Consider the following 12,363-nt stretch of genomic DNA (forward strand, 5'->3'; position numbering starts at 1 on the left):
TTTATTATAAAAATAGTATTTTGTTTTTAAATATGTAATTATAAATTTGAATTTGAATGTATCTGTGTCTACTGGGAGACTGATATTCACCTTTTAGAATGACATTTAAGTTCATTTTCCATTGGAATTACTATATAAGGTTCTGTCGTTTGTGTCCTCACAACTTTTGGGAACTTGTTAACATGTTAGTCTATGTGTGGTCCTTCCTGTAGTTGTGCATGGTATAAAAGGTAAAAATTATGTACTAGTCTTGAACCCTTTCTTCAAAACAAGGATTGTGTTATTTTTGCAATAGCCTCAATTTTTTGGCTGACACATAGTAATCAGTTTGTTGTGTTGACTGGTGCTGTTTTTTCGTTCTTAACTTGCATATGTTACCTCAGCAAGTTTATTTATTTTTATAGATGCCAGAACACTAGCAGGTTAAGGCACAGATGATCTTCCTTCCCACACTAGCAAAAATTCAAGTAGTTCTGAACCAAGTCAGAATTGATAAGATGAGAGATTGTGTATTTCTACTGCTACTGCAACAAAATTGCCATAAACTCCATGCCTTGACACAACACATTTTACTCTCCTACTGTTCTGGAGGCTAAAGTTTTACTGGGTTCGAGTAAAAGTGTCAACGTGTCTGGCTCTTTGGTGGCTCTGAGGAGAGAATCTTTTTCCTTGTCTTTTTCAGCTAATGTGGCCACCTGTATTTCTTGTCTTGTGACGCTATCTCCAAAGCTTTCATTATTAGTTGCTTTTTCCTCTTTTGTAATCTAATCTTCCTCGGCCTCCCTCTTATAAGATCACTTGTGATAACATTTAGGGCCCATCAAATAATCTCAGACAGCACTCCCATCGTGAGCCTTAAGCTGATCACATTGGCAAAGTCCCCTTTGCTGTATAAAGCGACACTGACAGGTTTTCTAAGGAGTAGGACCTGGATACCTTTTGGGGCCATTATTCAGCAAACCACATATTGTAATAACGAAGCACTAATTTTTTTTCCTCACATTAATGTTTGTTTTCTCTTCGTAAATAGAGTATCCTTTTCCCCCAATGCAATAAACTCAGTGGATTATTTTACTCAGCTCTTAATGCTTATTTCTTTGATCTTGTCTGTGCCATATTGAATGAATGAGTAGTTTCCATTTGGGCATCATGCACAATTTCCTTAACTTTTTCCTGAAGACTATTTCTTAATGTTGTCATTTTATGTTGTAGTTGGTGTAATACGGTGTCCAGTATGCCGCCAAGAATGCAGACAGATAGACCTTGTGGATAATTATTTTGTGAAAGATACATCTGAAGCTCCTAGCAGTTCTGATGAGAAATCAGAACAGGTATGCTTCTCGATTTTTCTTTATATTCCTACCTTGATATCAAAATGTCACTTAATGAGAAAGATATGTTTGGATTGTTACATAAATTAGGGTAGTTCTGCTATAGTTCCATCTTTCAACTTGAAATTAAAGGATATCTTTATTCTACACCCTCAGACCTGGCTAACTGAGACAAAAAGTCATTACTTAAAAATGCAAGTTTTGTATAGATTTTGTGTTTCGAGACTTACCTTTTTACCCACATGAATGCTTGATCTGGAACGAAAAAGGATTTCGCTGAAGATAAATGGACAACAAAATAATTTTATCCTAGGTAACAATGTATTAGTATGTTTGAGAGCAAATTAGAACGTTTTCACCTTTTTATTTTGTGGCTCTCCGTTTTGTGAATTTAATGTAGATTAGTATTTATTTCCTCCTTTAGGTATGTACTAGTTGTGAAGACAATGCAAGTGCAGTTGGCTTTTGTGTAGAGTGTGGAGAGTGGCTGTGTAAGACATGTATTGAAGCACATCAAAGAGTAAAATTCACTAAAGATCACTTGATCAGGAAGAAAGAAGATGTCTCAGGTAAGATAGAAGCAGCTTTAATGATTACTATTAATCTCCCTCTTTGCCCCTATAGCATTTCTGCATATTCTTTATAAGCTTTGGATACCAATATCAATAAGATTTAGAAAGTTAGACAAAAATTTTGTTTAGTTTAAAAATATATGTTTTATTTTACTACAGAGTCTGTTGGAGCGTCTGGTCAGCGCCCTGTTTTCTGCCCTGTACACAAACAAGAACAGTTGAAACTTTTCTGTGAAACATGTGATAGACTGACATGTAGAGACTGTCAGCTATTGGAACACAAAGAACATAGGTACAGAAGTCATAATTGCTTATCGAGAAATATTATAAGAAGTTCTTATAAAATTATTCTTCCTAAAGCAAATATTTATTCCATAATTTTGTTTGTTAGCATTTTAATTCTCAGTTTTGTATATTTTATTTCTTAAAGCAAGATATGTTTTTGATGAATTATTTAATAGTTTCCACATCATATATAATAGTCATGAATATTTGTTAAAAATGTATCATTACATGGGTTTGGGTTTGGAAGAATGGAGATGTGTTATTTCTTTGTTTGCTCTGCCTTTGGTTGAAATACACTTTTTTTCAAGTGTACTATGGTATTTAGTGTATGGGCTGTCATCTAAATAGGTAATATTTGTATGGGAATGGCTGATACCCATTTAAATATTAAAGCATAAATATACTAATTTCATGTTAAATGATTTGCAAAAAAACTAGGGATTTATAAGCATCTGAGTAAGCATAGTTATTAATTCTCTAATACATAGCTCAGTTTTTCAACCCCATTTTACCCTCAGAATTCAATAGTATCCTCTATTAGTACTCACCCGTCTGTTACGTCTGAACTGTTCTGGAAATGTACTGGAATTTCTAGTCATTTGTATAACAGAATCCTTTAGTAAATCTCCCAGTTTCTATGGCATCAATTTATTGCAATTAAAAAGATGGTCTTGCCTACCCATACAATATTTTCTAAAGTGTTTTTCTTACAACGGTTCTGCTGAATTGAATGGAAATAGGTTTCATGACTCTCCTGCCAAAAAAGGATAGGTTAAGTTGGATTAACCACACTTAACTGTAAGATGTCTTAGAGCTTTTAATTTGTTATTCATTGGCATTTATTTAGAATTCTCTTAAAGAGGGAATACATTAAGTCTAATTTCTAACAATTATTTCATTCATAGTTAATGCCAGGCACTTTTCTGAATGCTGCCATGTTTGTTTGATTCATACCAACTACCCATGAATTGTTGTTACTGGCATCATGACTCTTTTAAAGGAGAGGGAGTCTACTCACAGAAAGCTTTAGTAATCTGTACCAGGTCTCGCTGTAAGTGGCAATGTCAGGATTTGAACATAGGCGGTCAGACTCCAGATCTATTTTAGCTCATATACTCATTTTGTCCCACGTGGGACAAAATATAAAATACAGTATATGGAATCTCTCAAATTTGACCACATAAAGGTAATGCTCTTTGTTCTTTTTTGAGGCAGTTCTCACTGTTCTAGAGAACATTTGTTTTGGAATGCTACCTTAAATTTATGTAGCCTTATAATTTGTTCTAGAATGTTTCATCTTACCTGAGAGTTGGTTAATGTTTTATTTGAGGTCACGAATCTCATGGATGCCTTCATGTCCGGGCCAGATCTTACCATTGATTGTCTTGTAATAATCTCAGTAAGACATTAGATTACCTTTCTCAAAGCTGCAGTCAGATCTTTGAGAAATCCTAGCTTTCTTAGGGCTTTTTAAATTGATGGTGAGAAACAAAATGAAAGATGGCATCTTTTTCTCATGAAAGAATATCTTCAATCGCCCCTCCCTTAAACTTTAGCCATGATCTTTCCCCTTCTTGCACCATTTTTTTTTTTTACCACTTATATCCAAGTCCTAATTATTTCTTGAATGTTTTCTCCCTTTTCTTTAGTTCACACTTTGTTTTTCCTGAATAGGCTGTTGCAGAACCCATGTCACTGGACGTAAAAGTCTAGGTATATATTACTGTAACACATTTATAACTGGTTACCCTGCTTTGAGGTTTCCTTCTTAAATTCATTTTGTCCACATTGCTGCTAAAGTCTTTTTTATTTTGCTAAAGTCTAGTTGCCCCTCTCCCTCCCCCCACTTTAAACCCCTTCAGTGGTCCTCCACAGTCAGAGTTTCGAGTATTCAATATAGTGTATAGTCTTTCTCTTCATCATCTGAAGTTAGCAAACAGTCCACAAGACCACCGTCACTTCTGACACCAACTGCAGAGTTCAGTAAAAACCAACATCAGAGGACAACAGCATGCAGTTCAGCTCATTGATATGATTTGCTTTCACCTTGTTCAATTAGGGTGGTAACCTTCCGAACAGACTGCTGTCCCTTCACTCATAGCTCTTAACCGTGCAGCTCTTTGTTGGTTCACAGAGACCTGTTCATCGGGCACCACATGTGCCATCATCGGGTTCAGCAGCTCCGTGGGTGGTTCCAAAGACATACTTAGGGGAAAGGAGGCTAGCCACCTGCCCGTAAGTACCTCTCTGCATCCTCCTGGTTGCATGTCTTGCACCAACCATTTTTATTTCATATTGCACTCTTCTGGGCACTGCCTTCCTTAGCAGAATGCCCCTCCATCACCCCAGACGTTGTGCGTATTTTAGATATCAGGGTTATTTTATGTTCTTCAGTCATAGAGTCGGTCTCAGTACATAACGGTAAGCCAGTAACTTTCTCTTAAATGGCATACATTTTACCACAGCATCCAGAAATTTTCTGGTCCAAATCCCAGTGGTCGCTGCTGAGTGGCACTCACAGGCTTTTGCCGTAAACTTCAGTCTGCATAATCCATGTTGCTGATACTTCCAAAATAATATCTGAGTGTAGCTCATGGGGCCCAAAAGCATTGAGAGACAGATTACAATTCAGACGTGGCCTGCCTTCCTGTTCAGACCTCCATTCAAATACGGCCTTTTGGGAGGTTGTATTGATTGATACTAATAATATCAGATGTAAAGTACGTGTTTTTCATAATTCAAATATACCAACCAAATATTGGGCTTCTTGTTTAGTTCTAGTGGTAGGTGGCAAAAGCAGCTTATTTTTTTCCACCTTGGAATGTCAAGGGTGGCTCCTGCCTAGGTTACTCCTAAGAGTTTCACCAGTTTGGGGTTCTCTTGGGCCTTTGCTGGATTTATCAATAGCCTATGATGGTCATGTGGTCACCATTGCATTTAAGTCAGTCTTATCTTCGTCTTTAGTTTCTGATATTATCACGATATCATCAGTATAGTGTATTACTATACTCAGGACCTGCATCAAGTGTCAGTCCCTTCTAACCAAATCATACCAGTCAGCTGAATTGAAATACACCTGTGGCAATACAGGGAACGTAACTTGGGATCCTTCCATGTGAAGGAAAATTGCTGTTGGCTCTTTTGTGAGACTGAGACAGAGAGAAAAAACGTTAGGATCCATCACTGAGCACCACTCTCCTGTAGCTTGCTGTGCATTTTTTTGTACTGTTGAAGCCATATCAGGCACTGCGGATGCTCTGGTGGCACTGCTTTCCTCAAGCATTACTAGTCTGTTAGTCTTGATGAGCCGTCTGCTTTCTTCACAGGCTACACAGGGTTCTTATACAGAGAATTTATTGGTACCGGCACTCCAGCTTCTAATCTGTTACTAACGTGGTAGTCTTTTTTTGTCCACCAGATACCCTATACTGTCTCAAATTAACAACTTCTGTGGGTTCTGACAGTTCTAGTAGTTCCCATTAGCCTGTCTGATCAAGATTGGCCTTAGGTGAACTTATATGCATTCTGTTTTACAATACCAGTCAGACATAATATCCATCCCATTAATATATTCATGTCAAGGGGATGTAAACATTTCACATAAGGTCGGTTCAGATATTCCAGTTTTCTCCCAAACTTTCAGCTTACTCCTGTCAACCATTGCCTCTCCTCCCAATTTGACCTTAGCACCCATTGGGACTTCATCATGTATTAGAATCATAGTTCATTGGGCTCCCCTGTCAAGGAGTCCCAGAAGTGTTTCTTATCCACCCCTTGACTCTTTGACCCACACAAGGGCATATTGCCTTGTTTCTCCAGCTGGGGGTAGAGCTGGAAGACCCTGCCTCTCTCCACTCTTCAATTTGATTAACCCATAGGATAATCACTTCAGGCATTTCAAGGTCAGGTTTCAAATGGTCATTTTTGCCTTCGGCTTTTTAAATTTCCAGTATAGTAGCACTGTTTAGGGCCCTTTAATACTGGGGAGCAGCAGTGACTCCCATTGGTCCACCCAGCCTTCAGCAGTGCTGCATTAAGACCTGTGTCAACCCTGTCAACATCTGCTTTATTCATCCCATTTTTTAGTAGCCATCTTAAGATTTCCATCCTGCCTGGATAAATCCATGACTTTCCCCTTTATCTTTTCCTGTTTTCTCATGAACCACTCTAATTTTCTTAGTGTTTGGAAAGCCCATAAAGGGAAGCTGAGATAATAAATCTGACAAAGCTTCTTAGACTGTTGCTAGACTTTGCAGCCATAGGTTTACATGGGAGGGCCCATCTGGAAGGGTCCCCCTTAATCACAGTATTTACTATGACCTAAGTAAGAAGCATAGTCAGTAGATGAATATCATGATCTTCATAATGCCGATTCAGCATTGCTTGCGTAAGAAGCATACTAGCTACTTTTTCTGGGGAGTTCTACTTGGCATTTTTCAGAGAAGGCCAATCACCTGTCGCAGGGTAAACAGACTTTCCAGGGGCTTTTATCCAGTCCACTAGGATAGCTGTGCTCTCGGGAATGACCTGCCAGGGGTCTGGATTTTGTTTGGCTGTCTGCGGTTGTGCGATAGTGAGCTGTGGGTCCTGCATCAGCTCAAACATCGCTCTTCTGTTCCCTAGCATCCCAAACCAATGACACTGCCCTTAAGTAGTCACCCTCACAATGTTTTAGTGAACGTTGTTCTTCAGGAAGCAGACAGTGTCAATCCACAAAATGAGACACACCCTTCACACTGTACTTTCTGGTTTCAGTAGTTTAGTTGTTCCTCAGCCTGGACTACCTGCCTTCTTGTAACCACAGGTTGTAGAGGTGCTGTCTGTTTTCTCACCATCATTTTTCCCTTTGGAGTGGCCCTGAGGCTGCTGGCTCTGTCAGACGGCTGAAATCTGAGCTTTGCCAAGTGTTAGGATCTGTCCCCACACACTCTTCTTTTAGCTGCTATGGATAACAGTAACCAAGGGATTGTATAATTAGCTCAGTTCTTATTCGTTTGCATTTCCTTATTTATCCCAGGGAGTTGGGTCTGCCATTTCTAAATTCCATGGACTGTAGTAACTGCAGGTACAGTTATATGCCATGAGTGACTAGGTAGTCAGGAATCAAAGGTTCAGAAACGCCCATCCCTGCCTTCTTCCTCTTCCCAAAACATGTGTTTCAGTGAACCGTAGTCATTCTAGTGAACAACACTTCTGACACCACCTATGAAGTTAGGGAGCAATCCGCAAGTCCCCCCTCACTTCTGACACCAAGTGCAGAATTTGGGGGTCCCAAAACCACCCTCACTTGTGACGTCACTTGCAAGTTCAGGATTTCCCAAGACTACCCTCAGGTTTGATAATTTGCTAGAACTCATTGAAAGCTGTTAACGACTGATGGTTATGTTTATTACGGTGAAAGGATACAGATCATAATCATCCAAGGGAAAGACGCATGGGGCAGAGCCTAGGAGAGTCCCAGATGTGGAGCTTCCAGTAGTCTTTTCTCAATGGAATTCTGGATGTAGTTAACTTCTCCCAGCAAATGATCTGGGACAGTATGCATGGACTATTGTCCGCCTGGGAGGCGCACGTGATCTTTGATGTTCCGAGTATTTATTGGGACTTTGTCATGTAGATATGGTTCACTGTCCATGTGACTGGCCTGTCTCCAGCTCCTGAGGTTGAGCTGATACCCTGTGACCCAAAGCCCCTACTATAAATCATCTCATTAGCATGTGGCCCAAGGCCCCAGATAAACAAAGATCATTTTCTCAGGCTTAGAAATGCCCTCCTAATAACTGCGGGCAAAGGCCAGACATTAAACTCTTTATTACATGATCTCCTACTTGCACTTTTATAGTAGGAAACCCTGTGTTTTAAATTACTCTATCTTTACAAGTGTTATTTGTTTACTTAACAGAACACTTTCCTTATCTGTCAGGAGAACAATTGAACCTTAAAACCTGTTCACTTCTGTGTGTTATCTTCACTGACACTTTCTGTTCCATCTTTCCCATCCCTTTTCCCTGTATGGACTTAAGGCTGTTTTTTTTTTTTTTAGAAGTAATATTTTATTAGAAGTGCAGTTCTTCTTCTTCTTCTTTTAATGGGAAAGGATAACAGGACTTTATTGGGGAACAGTGTGTACTTCCAGGAGTTTTTTTTCCAAGTCAAGTTGTTGTCCTTTCAATCTTAGTTGTGGAGGGCGAAGCTCAGCTCCAGGTCCAGTTGCCGTTGCTAGTTGCAGGGGGTGCAGCCCACCATCCCTTGCGGGAGTCGAGGAATTGAACTGGCAACTTTGCACTCCAACCAACTGAGCCATCCAGGAGGCAGCTCAGCTCAAGGTGCTGTGTTCAATCTTAGTTGCAGGGGGCGCAGCCCACCATCCCTTGCGGGACTCGAGTAGTTGAGCTGACAGCCTTGTGGCTGAGAGCCCACTGGCCCATGTGGGAATCGAACCGGCAGCCTTTGGAGTTAGGAGCATGGAGCTCTAACTGCCTGAGCCACCGAGCTGGCCCAACTTAAGGCTGTTTTTAGGGTTAGTTCTTCAAGGGGCTTAATTTCTGCCATGCTTATTGATTGGGTTGGACTTCTTACCTCTTCTTGAGTCAATTGTGATATTTTCTTAGAAACTTGTCTTTTTAGTTGAAATTTTAAAAACATACTTGACTAGAATTAAATAGGATTAAGATTTTGCAAAAATCTATGGTTGTCTCTTTTTCTAGTTTGTAATGTAGTACAGCTGAGTTTTTTTCTTTATTCTTAATTGGCATGACCATAGATTTTAATCTTTTATTGGTCATTTTTGATCCAGTTCTTGAAGTCATTTATTCTGTTAAGTGTTCTAATTCTTACACTTCTCTTTTATTTTTATTTTTTCTTTAGTTCAATTTTGTTGTACTTTTCTCTGATTCTTATATTGACCCTTTAGTTTATCAAAAGTACGTGCATTTTCCTCTGATTAAAATTTAGCCTGATTCTGTAATCATTTTTTCTTAATAGAGGTCTACAATTGTATTTTTGCGTTCTCCCCTTAAGAGATCATTGCTATATAGTATAACAGTAAAGATGAACTCTGTATATATGTATCTTTTAAATGAAGAAAATGTACCAACTTTTCAAAGTTGTATCAACTTGATGAGGATTTAATGAGAATTGTATCTATAAAGTGCTTAACACAGTAAATGCTCAAAAGCAGTTTATTATTACTAAAATTGTGACCTGCACATTTTTTCCCCTCTTTTTAAGCACTTACTGAAGTCTTTGGTTTTCTTTATGGTTTTGTGAGTTCTCAAAAAGGAAAGCAGCTATAGAAGTGAAATTTTGTGCATTACATGGTTTCTAGTTAAACCATGGGGTTTTCCCTCCTCCCTCTAATAATTCTATTCACAGTAAATGAATTAAAAAAAAGTATACACTTACAAAGACCAAGAATGAGAGAAAAGACACCAATGGAGATTTCAGTTAATTTTTCAAAAGCAGCGGAATAGATTGAATATTTAGTGGATCTGACAATTGACCTAGTTGAGTTGAATGAACCACAACTCATGTGCATACAAATGAGATATAAAGGAAGCCACTTGATTTATTTCCTAGAAACGTATTATGGCTCAGGACCTGGAGGTAATAGGTATCACAAAAGATGGGCTTATTCTTTGAATAAATAAAATCAGAGGCTCTGGACTTGGGGATATTAGGTCTAGATGGAGGGTGGGGATGAGGGACTTGGTTGAAATCGGGGAAATTAAGTATAAATCTGCACACTAAATTTGGGATCTTTACTTCCCGACTTGCTTCCGTTTTGCCAGTAGTGACACTTTTCGATTTCACTATTTCTCTCTATCGCCTTTTCTGGAATTAGAGGCCTTTCACTCTCTGGAAAAAGGGAATGATCATAAAAGGCCTCTAAATTTGGGGTTCATTTCTAATTTAAAAGATTGCCTTATAGGGAAGCCCACCAGTTTATAAATTCTGTTCTCTTTCGCATGATTCTAAGCAGTTTTTAAATATATTTAAATATGAATGGATAGAGGGATCATCTGACATTTGTGAAGAACCACTGTCATATACCATACATTGTGAGATATGTTGAGAATTCTCGACTCCCATCTTTCTTGTCTGGTGTCAAATATAGAGACTGGAAAAGCTAAGTATTTCCTTTCTCATTATTTCTGGCTTAGGGTAGCTCTGATACACAGTTTGTGCCCATAAAATGTAAGCGGAATTCTGCTTTGTGGGTAGCTTTCAGAAAGCTTTTGCCTTCCTGATAAAATGGACAAGTGTTACGGTGTCGGCCTTTTTCTGGCTTTTTCCTTCCTTGAATTTGGATATGACATCTGGAACTGGTGTTAGTATACGCTCATGAGGTAAAGCCAGGATCATCTCAGAGATCCTAGCTCTGATGTTGGTGAACTGTTGAACTAAGACCATCAGCTGTGTTTGGTCTTGTTCTATGAGTCACGTTACTTAGTGCAGCCATACACATTTCTAATTGACATGGTCACCCACACCAAAGAGACCAAGGTACACTGAGGCAAAGGTGATAGAGGAACAAAAAGAATGTAAAGTCAAACGAAATTGTGACATCCTGAAAGATATGACAAACTATTACTGGTTACAAAAGAATGACAGAATCTCTGAAAAAGAAGGAATTAAAATAAGAAAACACTCTTGGAAGTATGATAGCTGAAATAAGAAAATAGGTTTGGTAGGTAAATTCCAGTAAGTCTCCTAGAAAATAGAGCAAAAAGAGAAAATTAAAAGATAAAATAACGAGATCCAGCAGCCAACAAGTATGAATTACAGAAAAAGAAAAGAAATTATCAAATAAATAATATAAGAAATTCACCTAAGAACCTAGAGTCGCCAGTCTGAAATGACCCATTTAGTGCTCAGTACACTAATTGTAAAAAAGACCCATATGAAGGTGTATATTATCATAAAATGACAGTACATTATGGGTGAAAATGCAGGATCAACAGTTTCCAAAGAACAGAAATGGGTGGCCTGCAGTAAAATGGGAGTTTAGATAGGATCTTTAAAAATAGTTATACCAGGATATAGAAGATGCTGGAACAGTGACTTCAAATTTGGTGGGTGAGAGGGAAAGATTTCATCTTAGAATTCTATAGCTGCACTATTAATCAGTGTGAGAGTAAGATGTAGAAATTTTTCAGCATGCAAGGATGCAGAAACAGCCTCTCAATGCACCTCTTTCTGGAGAGTTAGAGAATGTGATCCACAGAAATGTTAGTGAACCGAGAAGGGGATGGAAATGCCCAGAATGACAGCTGTGCAGTAGCTAGTTCAGACTGAAGCATGAGGACTGAGGACCCTATGAAGGGTGTCTCCAGGGGAAAAAAATGAAACCACTTCTGTTAAATTGGTTACATTAGATGATTTGAAAAATAATATTGACAGGCTTTTTACATATCTGATGGAACATGAGAAATATTAGGGATCGGTACATTGAAAATGAAGTAAATGAGAACAAAGGGCATTTATTAATTCCAAAAAACAATGGTGCTATAAGAAATTATTGTATTCCTTGGCTTATCATTGGACGGTATTTCCATGGTCGTTTATTCAACAGGTAGTTGCATGCTTACTGAGCCCAGGTGTGGTATATTTCAGTGATCAGAGCAAAGTCATTGTCCCCAAGGACATGTATATTTACAAAGAGTAAATATGTCAGATGATAATTGTCATAGAGGAAAAGCAAGCTGGGAAATTGGGACAGGGCATGTGAGCATGTGGGGGTGTAGTTTTTTATTTCAAAAGGCTTCAGTGATAAGATGGGATTTGAATAGAGACTGATGAAAGAATGGGAGCAAGCCCTGCTTAAATTTGGCAAGGGGGAGCATGTTTTAGGTAGAGATTAAACCAAGTGCAGAGGGCCAGCAATAATAGCATACTTGACATCTTCGAAGAACTGTATGGTCTAAGTGGAAGGAACAATAGGAAATTTGGTGTCAGATGAGGTCGGATGGGCAGAAAGGGCCAAATTATTTAGTGCTTTGTAGGCCATTGTAAGAATGTTGGCTTTTACTCTAAATAAGACACTCAAGAGTTTGAGCCAGTGGAATGATTTGACTGATAATTGTTTGAAAGGGATCATACTAGCTGTGGTGAGAGATTAAAGGGAGGCAAGGACAGACTCGGGAGATTAATTAGGCTGTTTTCAATAATTTAAG

General features: G+C 38.6%; 1 protein-coding gene across 2 annotated transcripts in view; it reads left to right on the plus strand.

Annotated features, from left to right (window-relative positions):
• Positions 1 to 12,363, plus strand: part of TRIM33 (tripartite motif containing 33) — a gene marked incomplete at its 5' end in the record, with an annotated part of 108,314 nt that overhangs the window by 47,939 nt on the left and 48,012 nt on the right. For both annotated transcript variants that reach the window (XM_081025315.1, XM_081025314.1), the window contains 3 exons: positions 1,213 to 1,331; positions 1,756 to 1,900; positions 2,063 to 2,195. In XM_081025315.1, coding sequence (XP_080881441.1) covers positions 1,213 to 1,331; positions 1,756 to 1,900; positions 2,063 to 2,195 — 397 coding nt within the window. The remainder of the gene's footprint in view (positions 1 to 1,212; positions 1,332 to 1,755; positions 1,901 to 2,062; positions 2,196 to 12,363) is intronic.

The sequence above is a fragment of the Rhinolophus hipposideros genome (genome assembly GCF_964194185.1).
Source record: "Rhinolophus hipposideros genome assembly, chromosome: 19".
Classification (NCBI taxonomy): domain Eukaryota; kingdom Metazoa; phylum Chordata; class Mammalia; order Chiroptera; family Rhinolophidae; genus Rhinolophus; species Rhinolophus hipposideros.